The sequence below is a fragment of the Trachurus trachurus genome (genome assembly GCF_905171665.1).
Source record: "Trachurus trachurus genome assembly, chromosome: 17".
Classification (NCBI taxonomy): Eukaryota; Metazoa; Chordata; class Actinopteri; order Carangiformes; family Carangidae; genus Trachurus; species Trachurus trachurus.
The window spans coordinates 34,831,703-34,851,170 of record NC_139900.1 but is presented as its reverse complement, the minus strand read 5'-3'; the positions used below and the strand labels follow the sequence as shown (position 1 = coordinate 34,851,170).

The following is a 19,468-nucleotide window of genomic DNA, read 5'->3' as shown; positions in this document are numbered from 1 at the left end:
CTTTAAGTGTTAAGTGTCACCAGTCTTGTGACGTTTCAGGTGCAAGAACGCATTAAAGCTTTTTAAAGTTTGAGATGTTTGACTTGTGTTGATTGAAACATTTTCTGATAGGGACTGTAAACTGTATTATAAAGACAATGAAGGACAAAGGTTTAGTGAGAACTAGTACTGTCTGCTCCAGACAAGAAAAAGGCTTGGCAGGAGAGAAAACTGACATGTGACTCCTTTAAGTACAGAACCAATAATTGAACTTCTGCAGAAAAGGGTGATTACGTAATCAATGCAGTAACACACACATCAGAATTAGACACATTACACTCAACAAGACAATCTCACCCTGCGTTTACTATATGTCCTTCAGTTTGTGGAAATGTAATAACTCATTGATAAACTAAAATGGAAGGTATTAATGGAAGATGTATTAAGGAGAGTCCAGTGTCACAATATAGTTGTATTATGATACAATATCAAATACAAACTTCAAAAGACTTTTATTTTCAGATCCACAGCAATGCAGCGACATTTCATTTGATTTCTGATGCTGATTTTCACGCTGCGACTGTGACACATTCACGCTTATCTTGTTTTTATCCTCTCAACATAAACACAGTGTACGTTTTTTTAGCCACACTGCAGCAGGGTTTTCATTGGTTGCTCGTGAGTAGCTTCATTTCCAATCTCACAATTTCTAACTCAGTCTGTGCGTCCTCACTGATGATTTCTGATCATAACCCACAACCTGAAACTATGCCAGAGCAGACGTCCCCTGGATACTGCCTAACTGTGTGTGTGTGTGTGTGTGTGTGTGTGTGTGTGTGTGTGTGTGTGTGTGTGTGTGTGTGTGTGTGTGTGTGTGTGTCTGCCTCGCACAGAAGTATCTCTACCCTTTATAGCACCTCCCTGCTCTGAGTGATAATAAGAGAAATTACACACAATGGATCCACTTTTTTCTTTGGAGTCAGTAGAGAGAAATAATGGGAAGGGTAGACAGAGAGAAAACAGGATATGGCGAAAAAGAGGGGCTAATACAGGGGGAAGAAAGAGAGAAGAGGGAGTGACTGCAAAAGCAAGAGAGTGATTGCCTATTGACTTGATGAGAGAGGGGATGCATCATTATATAATTGTAAATCCCAGAAAGATAGGGTGTAATAGGGCTTTCTCTCCTCCCACCACTGCTTTGGTAATTTATCCCTCTCTCTTTCCATCCTTTTCTATCTCTCTCTTTCACCCTGTCACCCATCAATCTTTTTCCAATTACCTGCTCTGTCTATCCACAAATCCATCATAATCATTTCCATGGTAACGGGTTGCATCCTCCATTGGCTTTGGCCTATTGTTCAATATAATTGTACGCCAAAAAGCAGCCTTTAGAAGAGGGGAGGGAGTACACAGAGAGAGACTCGGTGACTAATGTCTCTCCCGTGTCTCCAAAGAGTCAACTTCAGAGGAGAAAGTCTGTTTAATTTCAGCTGCGGCGTCCGTTCATCAGACATTATGTGTAGATTGGCTTTATCCCTCCGCTGATGAAACATCTTCCGCCGTCGTGCAATTGTCAGTTATTGTGAAGATGAGAAAGTAGAACTGTCCATCTAGGTCTGTGGAGAATAAATGAGTTGTTGGTTGTTGGTCCTCGACCTGGTTGCTTGGCAGGGAGAAGTGACCGTTTTGTTGTGACATCATAACGTTACAGGAGTCCCTAACCACTCATTTTAAAGGGTAACTATGCAAGTCCGGTCGCTTTTCCGCTGTTTTGCTAACCCGCCTGCATTTGTTTTCAACAAAACCAAGAAATCAATTAATAGAGCGGTACATAACGTTATATATCATATAAAATGTTACGATGTGTATATTAGTGTAGTCTTATCAATCATAAACAAGAGATTACAGGTTACGGGGCGTATTTGTGTAGCGGTGCCACAGTGACGAGAGCTGGGACCTCGCAAGGTTGGTTTTCGGCCAAGAGACTCTAGGTGGAAGGCAGAGAGCCTCCACTCTCCCTGTAACAAATTATAAGTTATTTAAATCATTACAATTAATCCAAAACTGCTTAATTAGGGTGAAAATATTGCATAGTTCCTCTTAAGGCTCAGTGATTGAATGCTGGCTGTGTCTTTAATATTTTTTACAATATTAATATAGACCCTATCATCCGAAAAAAAAAAGACATACAATATGGGACCTTTAATTTGAATAATATAATAACATATCCATCTCAACAAATTCTAAAGTTAAATTAAAAGAATGGTACAGTAATCTTCATACAGTAACACCAGACATATCCTTTGTTCACCACAATCATCCTAATTGCAGAAGACAGACTACCAGCATTGCCATATTACTGGCTGTATAACTCTAGCACTGTTTCAACCTCCCATTGGTGCACTGTAAGACGGTGTATAAACAAAAACAAACATATTATTTTGTAGATGGAAAAATATGTGATTTCAAACATATCCACATAAAAGTGGACAGCTTGTCAGGATTATACGTACACTCTGGACTCTATTGTGTACAGAAATCTGCAGCACGTGTGTTGGAAAACTATCAAAACACAGCTTAGCGGGCGGTGGTGCAGGGGTAGTGGACACAATAATTTAATACGATATTGTTCAACTGTAAATCAAACCTGCCTCCTGTGCCTGTCCTTATCACAACCCTCCGATTCTTGTCTAAATCCTTGTCAAATTTGTATGCAAGTAAATAAATATAAATAGATAGCCTATAAGCATCTATTCCTGTGTTTTTTAATCCCTACAAAAATATTAATTTCATAAAACCATAACAAACAGACAAATAAACAATTTTTCTCTTGATCGCACTAATTTTGAGATATTTTTACATTGTCATGCTATTCATAAAATGCCAAAAATAGCAACAATATCTTTTTTGACTGTTTGCAGAAGTGCACTTTTCCTTTGTGGATTCTCCTACGCAATGTTGGCTAATCACTTTGAGAGTCTTCAACATCTGGGTATGTCCTCACACACACGAGCAGAAGGCTCCATTTTCTTGTGAAATAAGCCTTTAGCGTATGAGCTTATTACAGTAGGTTGACAGTTGGTTCCAAACCCTCTGTGTCCTGCTGTGGGAAACAGTCTGGAGCAGCTACAGTACTTATACTCCCATTCTAATGAATGTGTATTTGCTGACCAGAGGTAATTGATATTTATAAGGAGCATAATGGTGTGAATTTAATTCGCAAAGCAGTCATAACTTTGTTATTCATGAGGAGAGGTTTAGGATCGTTACAATGAAGACAGTGAAGAAGTTGATTGGGTTTAACACATTTGACAAATTACTGGAAAACAGCAATATGATTATTAGTTTACTTATAAGTCTTAATTAATGATTTGCCATGTTGTCACCTTGTTTTCTTTTTTGTCCACATTAGGTATACTGTATCTTGTGCTTGCTTTTGCATCAGTGAATCGCAACCATGCAAAAATAAAGCAGAGAGCAGTGGGAGCTGGGAGCTGTGGTTGGTAGCTACTGTATGCCACACTGATTGGACACTGGAGTGTTTTGTTATTGTGTTGGTTAGTGATGTGTAACATCCTCCACCTACCATCAATTTACTGACCCTCTCCCCTTTACTCTCTCTCTCTCTCTCTACTCTTTACCCAGTGTTAACAAGTCACAGACACACAGTCAAAGAGACAGGAAATGAAAAAATGTGACTTTTAAAATAAAAGACTTAATATAATGTATTCATTTTAACAGACTGATAGACAAAAAGCAATAACTTTAAAGCATCTATTTTCTGACTTAAATATATATATATAATTAATTACAGTAGCCTAATTATAGGCCTACATCTAAATCTGAATGAAGACTCTGAATGAAGTGTAACTCTAAGAATTTCTTCAAGTCTTAGTGATGCAATTTCCTCCGTTGCTCAAAAACACTAGCATGAATCTCTGAAACTTGCAACAAAAAGAGAGACAACACCTGGAAAAAGGCAATCAAATTACATAATTATAATCATATCAGCGTAGTGGTAGTGTTAGCCTATATTGGGTTAGATCAATAAGCAGTAGTAAACAGTGACTTAGCTTGCTGTCAGACGAGGGTGAATTGAAATAATTAAAATAAACAAATGAATAAAATCATCAGAAATAATTTACTCAGCCTTGACTCGTGGCCGTAAGTCGAAGTTTCACATAACTGTGTTTCCCCTTTGGCTCTGACTCTGCGATCATCTGATCGGAAGATGTTGAAACAGAGACACAAAAGAGGTTGTGACAACTTCAATGCTGATTCAAAGTCTGACCTGTTCTCTAAATTCACACATTGTGTTATTTTGAACCAAGCTCTCTCTGCACCTTTCCTCTTTTGGAGAGAAACTCTTGTAAAGGGAAGAGAGAAGAACAAACTCGGGACAGAAAGTTACATAAGCTTAGTTTGTTAATACTTAGCTGTAATTATGTAATTATGTTTTTATCTTTTGAGAGCATTTCTAAAAAAGCTTTGGCAATGTAGCCTAGGCTATATGATTATCACTGTTTTCACACTTCACTCCAAGAAATCCATTGGTTTATATTCAAAAAGCTGTAGGTTGCAATTAAGTAGGCTATAGTTTATCTTTGTACACATGGAACCATTAAGACTGTGTATGGAGATGGCCTAGGCTACTTTTAAAAAAGACCGCATCTGGACAACTCTGCTTTCATTGGTTTGGCTGGTGCTGAAATGATTAATTTATTGGCCTATTAGACAGAAACACAATTAGCAACTATTTTAATAAAAAACAATCTTTTTAACAGCCTATCTATGTCGCTTTCTGACTAGTAGTCGCCTGGTGTAGCCTATTTGTGAAAACATTTATTGTGAAAACCGTGAGCGGATGTGTGATCTTACATCCTGTCTGGTTTGACACTGGCTGCTCAGTGTGTGTGTTTGTGTGTGAGCGTGTGAGTGTGTGTGATCGGCTTCCTGCTGCTGCTGCTGCTGCTGCTGCTGCTCCGTGTCCAGTGTTGATCGGCTCGCCATGGCGGAAGGACGCAGAGAACAGCCGCCCCATCCCCTCTTCTCCACACCACCGGCCAGTAAGCGCCCCTGCCTGCGCCCTGCTCCCCGCGGTCCCGGCCCGGGGCCCGGCCACGGCAGCGGGCTGCCCGGGTCCCGGTACCGGTCCCCGGAGTCCCTCCTGGACTGCGCCGCCAAGGCGGTCGCGGAGAAGTGGGCCTTCGAGAGGGTCGAGGAGCGCTTCGAGCGGATCCCGGAGCCCGTGCAGCGCCGCATCGTGTACTGGTCTTTCCCCCGGAACGAGAAGGAGATATGCATGTACTCTTCGTTTCAGTGCCGAGTCGCCGGCGAGGAGGGTCCGTCGGCGGCCACCGGCGGAGCGGGCAGCGCGGGGTCCGGAGCTCCGACCGCCGGCGCCGGGGGGGGATCTACCGCCGGGGCGACGGCGGCTACCGCGGGGGCAGCCGGGGCGGCGGGCACCGGGGACGGACTGCCGTTCCGCCGCGGGATCCGGCTGCTAGAGACCGGCTGTGTGGAAAACGTTTTACAAGTCGGTAAGTGGGACATTTCAGTGTTGAAGCTTTTTTCCCCTTTGGTACAAACGGACTGTTTTCTAGTCCCAACACCACCGCTGCTGCTGCTGCTGCTGCTGCTGCTGCTGCTGGATCTACTGGGGATGATTGATGGAAGTTTTCCCAGCTATCGTGGAAAGTATGCAAAGCGTCTGTTTTCGGCGCATATGAACCCACACATGTTTGTGTGCGTGTTTATAGTCGAGTTGTGTCGCTTGGGAAGGTTTGCTGTCGAGTTTGGAGCTTTTTTTTATCCGCTTTTCTCTTTTTCCTCCGCTTCTCTGTGAAAAGGGAAGCGGACACGGGGCTGTTAGCTTAGCCGACCAGCTGCTGTTTAAAAATTAAAGGGCTTCTTCCTATTGTGGCTTTTCATTCCTCTGTAGCTCTGCCACCGGCTCCAGCCAGGCTTTGCCTTCACGTTGAAGCCCAGAGCGCTGCGGAGGAGGAGGAGGAGGAGGGGTTTTCAGAGAAGAGAAGCCGCGTTTCGGGCTCTTATCGCCCCTCTGTCCCCGGTGCGGGGCTCCCCGTCGTCGGCCGGAGCTGGCTGGAGCCGTAGCCCCGGCAGAGAGGCAGGGGAGGCGGGGAGGAGGAGGAGGAGGAGGAGGAGGAGGAGGAGGAGGAGGGCTGACAGACGCGGATACAAAGCTCCAGCGTTTATAGCGTCGGGGCTTTATTTTATTGTTTGTGCAAAAAAAAGTCGTTTTTTCTCAACTCGCCATCGGTTGAGGTGGCTTAGGCGAGGAACAAAGACGGTTACCGTCTCTTATTATGATTAATCCAACGTTAATCCGAAAAAAATCCCCCCACAGCTTTTTGTTTATTTGCTGCTGCTGGTCGGACCGGACAAAGAGCAGCAGTCGCCACGAACGTGGAAAATCCACGTCGGGAGGGGGGTGTTTTTGTTGTTTTTTTGTTTAGTAGCAAACATAAACCAACAGTTAGTGTATCTGACGTTAAAAACTGTTGTTACTTTGTGCGTTTTGCCCGTGAAGCCTCTCGGCCGCTCGCAACACAAAAGGCTTCCAGTTGAAATGATCGATAAGAGTCTCGCGTTTCCAGCGCTGCAGAGAGGCTGTTTCCAAACAAAGGGCCATTCCGCAAAGCTCCTTCTCCTTCTCCACACCAACTCTCATTAGTTTCATACCCGCGGCTCCACACGGCCACGGAATGAGCTCACATCAGGGACATAGATGAGATGAAACCGATGGATAGTCAAAGTAAAAAAAGAAAAGACACAAAGCATGTTTTTTATGGTGGGCTAACCCGGAGGATTTTTCTAAAGCCATATGGTGTGAGAGCCACTGGAGCTTGTCTGGGGGTTTCATGTTGCTCCAGTGTATCTGGGGGGTGGAGGGGCAAACTGTGGCTGCTGGTGTCTCTCTGTGACTGCTGTATCTAATTGCATCTCGTATGTGCTCATCGATTCCCACCCATAACTAAATGAAATCCGAGACTTATGAATATGAAAGTGAGATTTGTTGCAGTCTGGCTTGATAAGTTTTGCAAGTTTGAGTCTGCAGGGGAGCAACAAGCAGCTGTAGCCAAGTTCACACAATCACATTTTATTTTATCTTCTGTTTATTTGCCTCGGGGCATCACATTTTACACAAAGTGTAGAGATTGTTTGCAAAGCATAATTTGGTTGCTGAACAAATTAGAGGTGATGAGCTACTTTGTACCACACACTTTGTGTTCCTGTGTTAGTATCTATGGAATTAAACTGTTAATGCTGCAGTTAGAAAGTTTGCTTCACTGCCAAGTGTTATGAAGTGTGAATAACCTTCAGTTGAAGTTTAATGCTACAAAGAGCCATAGGCTTCACCTGCAGCAAGCACGTCCAGTCTTACCTGCCAAATTGTTTCCAATCTACCTCCAAGGTCAGTCATGGCAGCCGAGGCACATGGTTTTATTTATCTGTCAACAGAACACAAGACGGGGCTGAATAGCTGTGTGACACCAAGATAAGATTTGGCTTATTTTTCACTTTGTGGACCATGGGAACCAGTTTTCTTGCAGAGGGTTTACTCACCGACTTATCAGGAGAACTATTGTGTTTTTTTTTTCTCTTTCTCTCCCAGAGCTGGATCCAGATAGGTTGGGTGGCCGAGCATGCTGGTACACAATGCACTCATTAAAGATCATGTTTCACACCTGTGTGAAGATAGCTTTCACTCGACATAACACGGCATAATCACCACTTAAAGCAGTGGCACTACCTGTTTTTGAGGAAACGAGGCGGCCGTGCCTCATGCAGCCGGTAATAGGAACTTGCCGGGGAGTGATTGGGAATGCGACCGAGCTGCGTGCTGACACATGCATGTTGATGATGCATGGTTTGAAATATGGCATCTCTGGGGAGGGGGGGGGGGTTACAGTCTGAAAACCTGGTGTTAAACTTTTGAACCACGTTGCTGATTGTTTATATAGGCTCTTCTGTGCAGCTTCTTGTGTGCTGGCTTTCCGCCCTTTTATTTAAGTTTGCTTTGCTTGCAGTCAAGACGGAGTCATCTTCGCTCTGCATCAGCCTCAGGTTGAGTCTCCGCTGCTGCTGTGGTGTGGTGCTGGTGTTGTTATGCAGCTCTTGTCTTGTGTTTGTGACTTCAAGGGAGCTGAAACAGCAGTTTTTTTTCCTCCACTGGCATCCCTAAGGTTTTATACTGTAGATCTCCGCCAAATATGGGCAAATCAGCCACTCTCGTAGTAATTCCTCTCGCATCCGATTTAATGAAAAGTCAAAAGTTACACAACCATGATGCAGCAAAGAGCCAGAGACGCTGAAGTGATGAGCTGGCAATCTAGGCTATCATGAGATATAGTGTTTTTAGTATATATATATTCCTCACAGCTATCACGAGTCCAACAGGAGCTGCTGTTCCTGTTGTAGCCTACTCTCTGGATCGGTGATGAGCCCAGAGCCAGATCTGTGTTCTTTGTTTTTTCCAGGTAATTACTAATGGGATCTGGTGTGAGGGAGTGGGAGGAGGATGAGTGTGGGGGGAGGGGGGGGGGATGTGATCTGCTTCTTGGTTCCCGGGTCACAGACAGTTTAAGACCAGACTAGGAGTGTGTCAGAAGAGGAGGAGGAGGAGGAGGAGGAGGAAGAGGACAACTGTTTCCTACTGTTATAATGAAGGAAGAAAAAAACAAAACAACGCAAGTTAAAGTTTATTTCTTCACAATTTCTTAATTTCCATATCATGACTTCTGAACGGGAACAAACGTGTACTTTTCTGCGTAAATTGATACGATTCACCATGTGTGTATCAGCAGTACACTACACCCCCCACCCCCCCAACACACACACACACACACACACACACACACACCCCACGTTACAACTGTCGGCCTCTTTTAATGGCAGGCCTACAGTATATGAGGGACTGAGGGGACGTGAGCTCATCAACAACTCATTGGCCCATGTGTTCATAATAATCCACTCCTCGCTCCAAGTCATAATTAGAATAATCAAAGCTAAGCGTGCTTGCATTTGTAACCCCCCCCCCCCCCCCCCCCCCCCCCAAACCCCATATCCCCCCTCCTCATACACCACATACACACACGTGTGTTCACCCAGAAGCCCCCTTTGCCAGAGCCTTATGAAGTCCTCAGAGAGCGGGAGGAAGGGATATAAAGGGGGTGGTGGTGGTAAAGGGGGGGGGGGGGGGGGGGGGTTCTTTAGCTTTGAGTCAAGCTTTGGGATTATTGGGTCATGCTTTGTTACCCAGCTGTAGAAAAACCCCTTGTTCACAGAAAGGGGTGTGTGGGAGGGATCTCTCTCTCTCCCTGTGTGTGTGTGTGTGTGTGTGTGTGTGTGTGTGTGTGTGTGTGTGTGTGTGTGTGTGTGTGTGTGTGTGTGTGTGTGTGTGTGTGTGTGTGTGTGTGTGTGTGTGTGTGTGTGTGTGTGTGTGTGTGTGTGTGTGTGTGTGTGTGTGTGTGTGTGTGTGTGTGTGTGTGTGTGTGTGTGTGTGTGTGTGCGCGTGCAGCCATGTCTCGGCGACGTTACATAAAGCTGTAATGGCTCCCTGACGTCTTTTGAAGCACCTGTGACAAAGCGAGGCAGCAAAGTTGAACAGGATTAAAGTGTATGGGACAGTCAGTCAGTGGGCGGAACAGAAAGCACCGTGGGGCCGGTTTATGCTAAATGCTGGAGGTCCTGAAGTGTCTATAAGCTCCTAAAAACTAATATTTAACACTGCCACTTTTTGCTACCAAGTTAAAAAAAAAAAGTTTTAGGGATTTTATCCAAAAATGTGGACAGTTTTGTACATTTAAATTCAGTTTTAATCATTTTCTTCTCCCGTTTAACGCAAACGGAAAAAAGAAGTCAGCTCAGGAATCAGAAAGTGTCGCTCTAGTATAGTAACGCACCTCTGTGATGAAGTAACATGCGGTTGTTCCAGTCCAGTCTGTGATTTTAATGTACTGCAGATCAACATGACGTTTGTATAAATTATGAAAATGTTTTCCCTTGTAAATGAATGGGGAAGGAAAAGGCAATTGGAAGATAGCAAGCAAATCATTCATGTAAATATCTACTGGGGGGCAGCAGCTAACAATTATCTGATTATTGACTAATCTATCAAATATTATCACATCATAAACTGTTTAAAAATGTGGAAAAAAAACAGACCGACCCTCACAAGTTTCCAGAGCCCAAGGTAACATCTTTTAATTTGTTCATTTTTTCCCCAACCAGCAGTTCAGAACTTTTAAGTTATTCATGTGTTTTTTTGCCGTGTGTGTGTGTGTATGGGGAGGTGTTGGTGGTTGTCTTGCCAGTATTTCCTCAGATGTAATTTCCTGGCAGAACGGCTGCAGGGTTCCTTGTTGTGGAAAAGCTGGTCCTCTGGTGTAATCTGCTCTCTGGTTGCTCTAGAGCGCAGCGATGAAAGACAGAAGGAGGCGGTGAGCTCATCCTCACTTGCCTCATCTCCCATCTTTCTTCTGAGAGCCGAGTCCGCCGACACCGCTCGCTCCTCCTCTTCTCGTTCTACACCTCTACCTCTTTTCTTGCCTTTACTCTTCCATCCGTCCTCTTTTCTTCATTTCTTAATCTGATTTTCACTCCTCAATCTTCAGCCTGTACAGTCTGTAACCCCTTCTGTTTTCCACACACTCACCCCTTTTTTCTGTTTGTAGAACTCATAAGGGATGACTCACACTGAAATCATAATGTCGGCTTGAACAAGATCTTTAAATCTTATCCATTTCGCTTCCTTCCACCCGTCCAGTCTCCTTCACTGTTCCTGTGTGGCTACGGCTGCTAAAGGTAAAGGTGAAGGTGAAGGTAAAGGTAAAGGTAAAGGTAAAAGTAAAAGTAAAGGTAAAGGTAAAGGTAAAGGTAAAGGTTGCTGCTAGTGGTCGGTGGTTGGGACAGGACAGCTGGTGGACGCTGGACAGAGTCGGTCGTCAGTGTAAAGTGAAAATCCTGCCACATTTATGGGATAGAGGTGCAACGATCCCACTTTGAACAAACTGTGAAAGGGGCTTGAGAAAGAGGTCGGGCCGTTGACAACAACACTATGTGTGTGTGTGTGTGTGTGCGTGTGTGTGTGCTCACCTCTGTGCTGTTTCCACATTGTTGGGATGTTGACTCATGTTCTTGTGGGGAACCATGAATAACTTCACAGAAGTCAGACCCCCAGTTTGAGTTAGCTAACAGTAACGTAGGAGGGAGTGCACTGGTCTGTAGGCTGGAAACTCTCATCAACATCTCTGCACTGACGATGGATGGTTACCACAAGTATAATGCGAAAAGTGTCACTCGGTGTAACTGATGAGAATTATTACCAAGCTCTTACAGTTTTTATTTAATTTATTTTTTTTTGCTTTTATAACTCACAACTTAACTGTAAAGCTGCTGTGAGCCTCCCACTGTCTGGTGTTGTAAACTTAGAAACTCACTGGTGAACACAGTGGAGCAATTACCAGATAATTGGTCACATGTTTCCATCATTGGAGAAGAAATACGTGTGAATACATATATGTATTATCTATTTATAGCCAGAGACACAGTTAAAACATAAATGGAAAGGTTTCACTGCATCTCATTAAAGCAACTTTACATTTTTTAAAGCACTTATGCTTCTTATTTACATGATTTTAGTCATTTTCCTTATTTTATCCCCGAATCCTCTACATTATAATTTTTCTTCTGTTAATGTATATTAATGTCGTGAATGTCGTCTTCTTTCTGTAAAGCACTTTGTTTAGCAAAGTGCTTTATGAAAAAGCTATAATTATTTAAATGTGCATCATCACTTTCATATAAAGAAATGGTACACAGTCAACTTAGAAGTAAAGGGCTTTAACCTTCACTGCAGAGCCGATTGTAGCTGGATGCCTGAGCGTTAATTCAGAAAAGCTGATTTTTTTCTTCCTCCCTCCTTTTTAAGTGCATGTGTTCTTGAATATCTATTTATCCGTGTGTGGAGCCCATTCTGAACCGCAGCTTTAGCCACTTAGCACACAGACATCCACACACACACAAAGTGTGTCCTCAACCCTTCCCCAGCGCACGGCACAGACAGACAATATTTAATCAGTGTAATTAATTCCGTGCCCGCCACACTTGAAAAGAGAAAATCGGTAAAACAAATCGTCCCCGCACTCTTATTAGCTCTCAGAGAGGCTCGTGAAAGATGAGGCCATTAGGAAGATGCTCTGTTGTTGGATTCATCAAAGGGAGCGGCACCTGTACACACGCACACAAGGACTGATTATATAAAATCATTAATCAGAGGGTTGTTGTTGAGGGAGTTCTAGTGCTCCCTCCACCAGTTTGTGTGTTACATTTGAGACAAAGAAGTGCGACAGCGGAGCGATAGGAAGGAGCTCGTTTAGGACTTCTCTTAGTTTCAACCTTGTTGCTTTATCAGTGAAACAGAGCGTCCAGTGCTCTGATCGTCCTCGGGTCTTGTGTTAACACCTATTTCTGACAGACACAGAGTGCTGAGCTGCTCCTGCTGTTCGTGTATGATCTGTGGTCCAGACTGAACATCCAAACCAGTGAGCGAGAACTGAAAATGAGCAACCACTGCTAAACTTTCCTTACTGTTCCTTTCTTTTAAAGAGCCCCCGAGGAGTTTGGTTTTGGTTATAAAAGAGTCTCATATTAATGTGGATGAATCTACATTACCCACTTGTTAATGGGTCCATTTTCGATAAATATATCATTTTGTCTTTATAGTTATTTTGATATTATTATTTAGTGGTCGGCGCGCTCAGCGTTTCCTGGTTGGACGCTGCCCAGCGGCTCATGGGAATGACGCCACTTGATCGCTAGTTGGCATTGTTTATGGTCGGAACTATGAACCTCTGACTTTCGTTCTTGATTAATGAAAACATTCTTGGCAAATGCTTTTGTTTTCGTCCGTCTTGTGCTGGTCCAAGAATTTCTGAAACTCCTCGTAGTCCCTTTTTTTGTCTGTACCTGGTTGAAGCTCTATTTACCTGCAGCTTTTGAAAAATCTGCCTTTTTTTTGTCACTGCTGGCGTGGTCGCAGCCTTTGAGCAGCACGTGGCGGCAGCAGTTATGGAAACACCGAGGTTTGTGAGCGTGCAGTAATGTGAAGACATGTGGCTCGCCTAATAAGCCTGAAGGCCTGAAATGAAAAAGCTCATTGGCTGGTTGAACAGTGTCCAAAGCCCCTCCCACCACACCTTTCCTATCATTGTTCATTTTTGTAAAGTTTGTCCAGAAACAAAGCAAGTAAAACCACCTGGCAGTGTAATACCATGAACACTGTGGAGGGAAGAATTCAGTGAAAATCTTCTCAATTAGCTCCACTTCAGAACAATTATTGCGTCTCGCCTTTTTTTCTATACAAGCTTTCAGGCTTGCCTCCGAGTCTGGCCGTTTTAGAACATCTCATCTCGAAAACACTTTTGCCGTCAGACACCTTGAGCGCTCTTTTTCCCCCCATTTATTCAGTTTTCAGAATCAGAAGCTACTGCTGCTTCTGACATGAAGCACATAGGATCACCTCCTTTACACAAGACAGTTCAGAGGAGCAGACGGAAAAGTTTTATAGATATTATCAGCTTTGTAATGAGGCAGAAACTAGGAGGAGGAGGGGGGGGGAAAGGACAAAAGCTCGAAGCATGAAATAAATGTCCAGGCCTCTTCTTGCTGTATCCTTCAGGATTTTCCAGCATTGTTTTCATTTTTCCCCTGTGCGTCTCCCTCATGTGCTTTTCTGTTTCAACCTGGCCTCAGGTGTTTGAGACACATTTTTTTGCTTTCTAGCTATGCCATTTCTACTCTGGACTTGTTTGCAGTAGCCAGCAAAAAAAAAGTCTTTCGTGCTTGCTTGTACTGTTTGCTCAGCGCCATTCCTCAACAACAGACCCTTGTTTTTTTTGTTTTTTTACAGTTGTGTATGAAAGTTGTGTGAGATTTAAAAAAAAAAAAAAAAAAAGACAAGAGCAAACACATTTTACTACTCATGTCCTCGTAGCTCCTGATCCTGTGAGTTGGCTTGTGTGTTTTCCTCCACCTTTAGTGCTGCTACCTTGGGTGGTGGGTGTACAGTTTATCAGTTGAGATCAATGGTGGCCTTGTCCTTTTAGCTCCTGAAGCTGACAACCTGTTGTATTCAGTTATTGCACTGTTCCACACCTGTCTTTTATTGGCCTTCTCTGTGTGTGTATAAGTGTGTGTTGTACACATTTGGCCCCTCTCTATGTCTCTGAGCGAGGCCGGACTTGAAAGAGAAGGCTGAGGCTCGCAGACCGGACTATTATGTCCTTGTTTGGTTGTAATTGCCTAACAAATGTTGGGGGAGAAAGGAGAGAAATGGACAGACATGGAGGGAGGGGGGGTTATTTGAAATGCAAAACAGACCCAAATCAAACTCTTGTCTTATGATCATGTTGTGTTAGCCTCATAAGCACCACAGCTCCCTGCGCTACCTCTTCATGTAATATAATCTCATAACCCACACAAGATTAAGTGACGTATCTCCGTAGAAATAAAAGCAAGCCCTGAGGCCTGGAACATGGCGAGAGGGGAAATCCAGGATGACTTAAGTGGGGGAGGAAAGCAGCAGTGACAGGTAGCATTGTTTAGAGAAAAAAACAAAAAAAACCTCCAGGGGGTTGGACTATTTGTTGACGACGTGATTCTTTGGACGGATTTGGACCTGAACCAACTGCAGCCGGTTCAGGAGTCACACAGGAGATGAAAGTTTGTGTTTCAGGCCTCGGCAGTCTCTCTCTCGCCAGTAGCATCATTTCCACTGACCCTTTTTCCCTTCCTTCCTTTCAACGGCATAACTCTGTTCTTCTCTGCGGAGCTATTGATGACTTGATGGTTGGCTAAAACCCATCCAAGCAGAACTCCCCTTCAAGGTGCTTGTGTGTCTTCTACTTTATTGTTTTGTATTAGCTGCTACAGGAAGCGTCAGAGTTTACTGGTTGAGATAGTTTGACTTTGGAGCAACAGCCAGTGTTGGGCACGTTACTTTTAAAATGTATTCAGTTATAGTTAAGTTACTTTCCACCAAAATGTTATTGAGTTAGTAACTGAATTACTACATTATAAAAGTAACTAATTGCCAGGAAAGGTAACTATTGAGTGAGTGAATTGGTTAGTTCCAGATAAACTGCTTTTTTTTGACTAGTTGATGGACTGGAAAATAAATGTGTAGCCTCTATAACGTAGGTTACACTTCAATGGATGTATTATTGTGACAGAACTTCTTGAGTTAAGTATAAGTAACAGTGCATTTTATTGCCCGTAACGGTAATGGCGTCATAACGGGGGAAACAGTAACTTTTTGGATTACTCGTTACTGAAAAAAGTTGTGTCGTCATTAACGCCGTTATTTTATAACAACCAATCACTGGCAACAACAAACCACTTACTCTAATATACTTTATCTCTTATCTCAATCTTTACACTACAAATATTGTATGTATGTTAGCTAAAGTTGACGACAAAGCGGCATTCGATATTTAGTTTTGCCACTGCTAGCAGGCCGTTAGCTTAGTTTAGCTTTATGCTAATTAGAGTCAAGTAAAGCTGCTGGTAAGTGTATCTTTTAAAAACCTTGAACTCGCCAGCTAACTAAGCTAACTGTCTGCTAACTGCAGGTTCACATTAACCCACAGACACCAGAGTAGCAGCCGTGCCAGCTACCTAACTACTCTCTTATTACATTGAGTGTAATCATTTTGATGTGTCCCTGCCTCCACATGTCTTATTTTCCTTTGAATGCTGTAACAACAGTCCAAAAGCACATGAGGCTAAAGCATCACACTGGAAAGAGGAGGGATTCACTGAGACAAATAGATTAGGTGTGACCTTTTCCACCGTACATCGTCATCTGCCGTGGGCAATTCTAGGTTCGATCACTGCAGCAGAGCAAATAAGAAAAGAAGACGTATGCAAATGCTTTAATGACTTGCTTTACTGCATTAACTGGTTGTAAAATATGATCCGATCATCTTCAAAGACACAAATGTCAGTGTCCCTCAGGTCATATCAGTCACATACATGATCTTTTCAGCCTTAATTGAACTCACCTATTGAACATTCACAGTGCTGGTAGGAAGAAGTCAGTTAACCCTTGGGATCAATAAATGATCGAAGTTCATTTTGCAGCAGTCAGACCTGCACAGTGGGCATATCTCTTCATTTTATTTACCAGCTTCTCTGCTGGGTTCAGATCTTAGCCCTCGCTCCAATAGAAGAGTTTGTATGCGTTTGAAGCCTCTCTGTAATAGATTTACACTGCTGTTAACTGCATCATCCAGCCCTCTCTGACTTTCAGACATAATTCCCTGTAGAGACTTTTGATAAACTTAATTTTCCTCCAGATGCAGCAAAGTATCATAAGCTCCCTCCATCTAACTTCATCTTTGCTAGATGTTTCCATGTTGATCTGTAGCGCACGCTGTGGTTGAGCAGACAATTCAACTGAAGTGCCACTAGGCCATGAGACGCTTTGTCAGAAGAGCTGTGGACCGTGTTGGCTGATCTTTGGGAAACTTCAGGGGCCACAGTGATGTTCTTTGGAGGGCACTTTAAAATAGCCACAAAACAAAACCATCTCTATCCAAAGACAGTTTGACTCGATGTGTGGACCGGTCTGAGCTCTTTGAGATGACTCTGTAACCCTTTCAGCTTTCTGCCTTTCAGAGTTAATTTCAAATGGTTCACTTGTTTTTCCACTGCCACTGTACCAGTTGAACTAGTTTGGGGGTACAAAACACATGGCAACAGAAGGCAGCCACTTGAAACCACCTTAAAATAATGTGATTTTCAATGCAGCACTCCACTCCACTTTCATTTTCTAATGGAAATTCCTCCTCCTTCTCTTCCCATAATGCCTTGCTTTGTGTTAGCCGGTCCTGCCAGTTTCTTGATCTCTATGCTGATGCCCCGCTTTGAACGCACTGAATCTGCTGCTTTATTGTGTTGCCCATCTCGGCTTGAAATGGCCAGTCATAGATCACAGATATCAGACACAGATAAGTTGTCTGCACTGCAGCCCCCCCATCCACCCCCCCCATCCACCCTCCTTCTTTGAATAGACCCACAGTTGTGTATTGCAGTCAGTGTGTGCCTGCATCCTATGTGCTTTCCCAATTTCAGCAGCACTCAAAGCCCCTCACAAGAACAGTGCTATTATTGCCAACAAGGCGGACGAGGGCCCATAGGAGTCCATTGTGTGTGAGACATCCATTATGGTCGGATTAGAAACTATTTCCATACATTTGGTTGACTTTGATCTCAGGAAATGGGAGTCAACAGTCACGCTGCATGTCTTTTCTCTTTTTGCATGTGTGCAGCTTAGTGCTGTCATGGCCCACAGATGTGCTGCTTCTCTTTATAGCTCCGTCATGTTCCCTTCAGATGAAAACATGCTCTTCCTGCATCTCTGTATTTTACAGTTAATATGTAATTCCTCGGAGTGAACCTCTGGAATTGATTTGATTGCTGCTGATTGCAAAGGTCTGCCTGTCCCTGGTCATCCTCTTGCTTTTCATCGCTCTCTTCCACGCAGTTATTCCCTTTCCACAAATGTGAGGATAAGGTTTTAAAGGAAGCACTCAGTGCTAAAAGTACGAATAATTATATCACTTAGCAACCAAGTCCCCTATTCTGGTGATTTAGGCCGTCGGTGTGCATTAGCAAATGGAACAGGACCTCCTGTGTGGCTTATTATTCTGACTGGTTCGCCATGTGAATCTGAAATGTGACCACCAAGCCCCCGAAGGTTCCAAAAAGTCTCCGCCACTCCCGCTTCTCTTTGCCTAAGTATTCAGGTCCACTTTATCTGCATAGCTATGTTTACATACAGCTGCGGCTGCTGTTTAATAAAGCTCCTAAATCAAAGCATTGAGAACATGAAGGCGATCGGGGAATTGATTGATAGCGCTTTCAGCTGGTGCTGGAAATAAGATCAAAAACGCCTCTTAATGGTATCAACAACATACAGGCCAATGTTTGTTCAACCAATATAGAGATTTGCACATGATGCATTTTGGACAGTCATGGTGAGAAGACAGTCGAAGACACGATCAGCCACAATCCGACGCTCTGTAATTGATTTGATGCGCAGACAAACACAAGTAATCAGAAGGTAATTCTGGTTTGATACGACGTGGGTTCATGTTTTCCAGTTCTGGCTCAACAGTCTTGTCTGTGCCCGCACTGTCGATCAACCATTGATCTACCATACTATAGTTAATATTATGTGCACACCGTTTTTGTGCGGGTTTTTACAGATTAGTGACATTTTTGAAAACATGCAGTTTTCTCTCTTCTCATGGTTGAAGTCATTTTAATGATATAAGGCCTGTACATGCAGCCTACAGTGTGTCATGCATTGCTCATTCACACTGATTGTACATCAGGGACAATGTTCAGGTTCAGCATCTTGCCCAAAAACACTTTTTAAAGGGATATTTCACCCAAAATTGATACTTCACCAATTTTCTACTCACCGTCATGCCAAGGAAGGGTTTGGAGAACTTTCGGAGTTCCGAGGGGGGGTCCGGCTGACAACAGATTTTCATATAATGGCGGTGGATAGAGCTTATTTTTGAATCATCCAAAACACACACTATGAAACATCCAAATACCTCCATACTGCTCGTCCGTACTGACCCAAGTGTCCTGAAGTTGTTTGGAAAAAATGAATGTGATCTCTGTTTTTAGCCTCGTGGTAGTAGCTCCCAGTGGCTCTGTTGATGTTTGTGTGCATGTGCAAGATTTGCTGTGGGATGTTAATTCGTGTTAACATCATACATCCAATGGTTTACGACGATGAACGGACTCCTCGCAACAAATGCCGCGCATGCGCTCAAACATCAATAGAAAATTGGTGAATTTGATTTTGGGTGAAGTGTCCCTTTAAGGCAGACTCGGGTGGAATCATTTGTGAGAACTTGAACATAAGTGATTCCCTACTCTGTATGCTCCTACAGTTCGGTCGGAGGAGATCTCATCAGGGTGCAGAGTGGAAGATGCCTCCTCAGCACTTGTTAATTGAACACTGTGTTAATATTAAATACCTCACTTTACCTTTCTTTTGCATTTTCCACCGTTTCCTCCTTTCTTCCGCCTGCCTGCCTCCCCTCCTCCTCCCCTCCTCCCGTCTCTCTCTTCCTGCCTGCTAATAACAGCACTCTGTGTGGGTTTCTTTAGTGGAAGGCCTGCTACGGCCCATTAGGCTGCAGTCTCACCAACAAATGAATGGTGAGATGACTGCAGAGAGGAGGAGGAGGAGGAGGAGGAGGAGGAGGAGGACAGGAGGTGAGGATGGAAAAAAAGGCCAGAGTAGGGATGGGACGGGTGAGAAAAGAGATGAAGGAGGGTGAGAAGGAAGGAGGAAAGGAGGGAGGTGTGAAGCGAGGAAAGAGGGAGGAAGAGGAGAGCTGCGAGGCAAATGTAAGAAGTACATAACCAACCTGTCACCTCT

General features: G+C 43.7%; 1 protein-coding gene across 1 annotated transcript in view; it reads left to right on the top strand.

Annotated features, from left to right (window-relative positions):
* The first annotated feature begins 4,975 nt into the window (after positions 1-4,975).
* The window catches only part of zswim5 (zinc finger, SWIM-type containing 5), a 70,850-nt gene continuing 56,357 nt past the window's right edge, over positions 4,976-19,468 (top strand). The window contains exon 1 of the mRNA XM_083992209.1: positions 4,976-5,519. Coding sequence (XP_083848335.1) covers positions 4,988-5,519 — 532 coding nt within the window. The 5' untranslated portion in view covers positions 4,976-4,987. The remainder of the gene's footprint in view (positions 5,520-19,468) is intronic.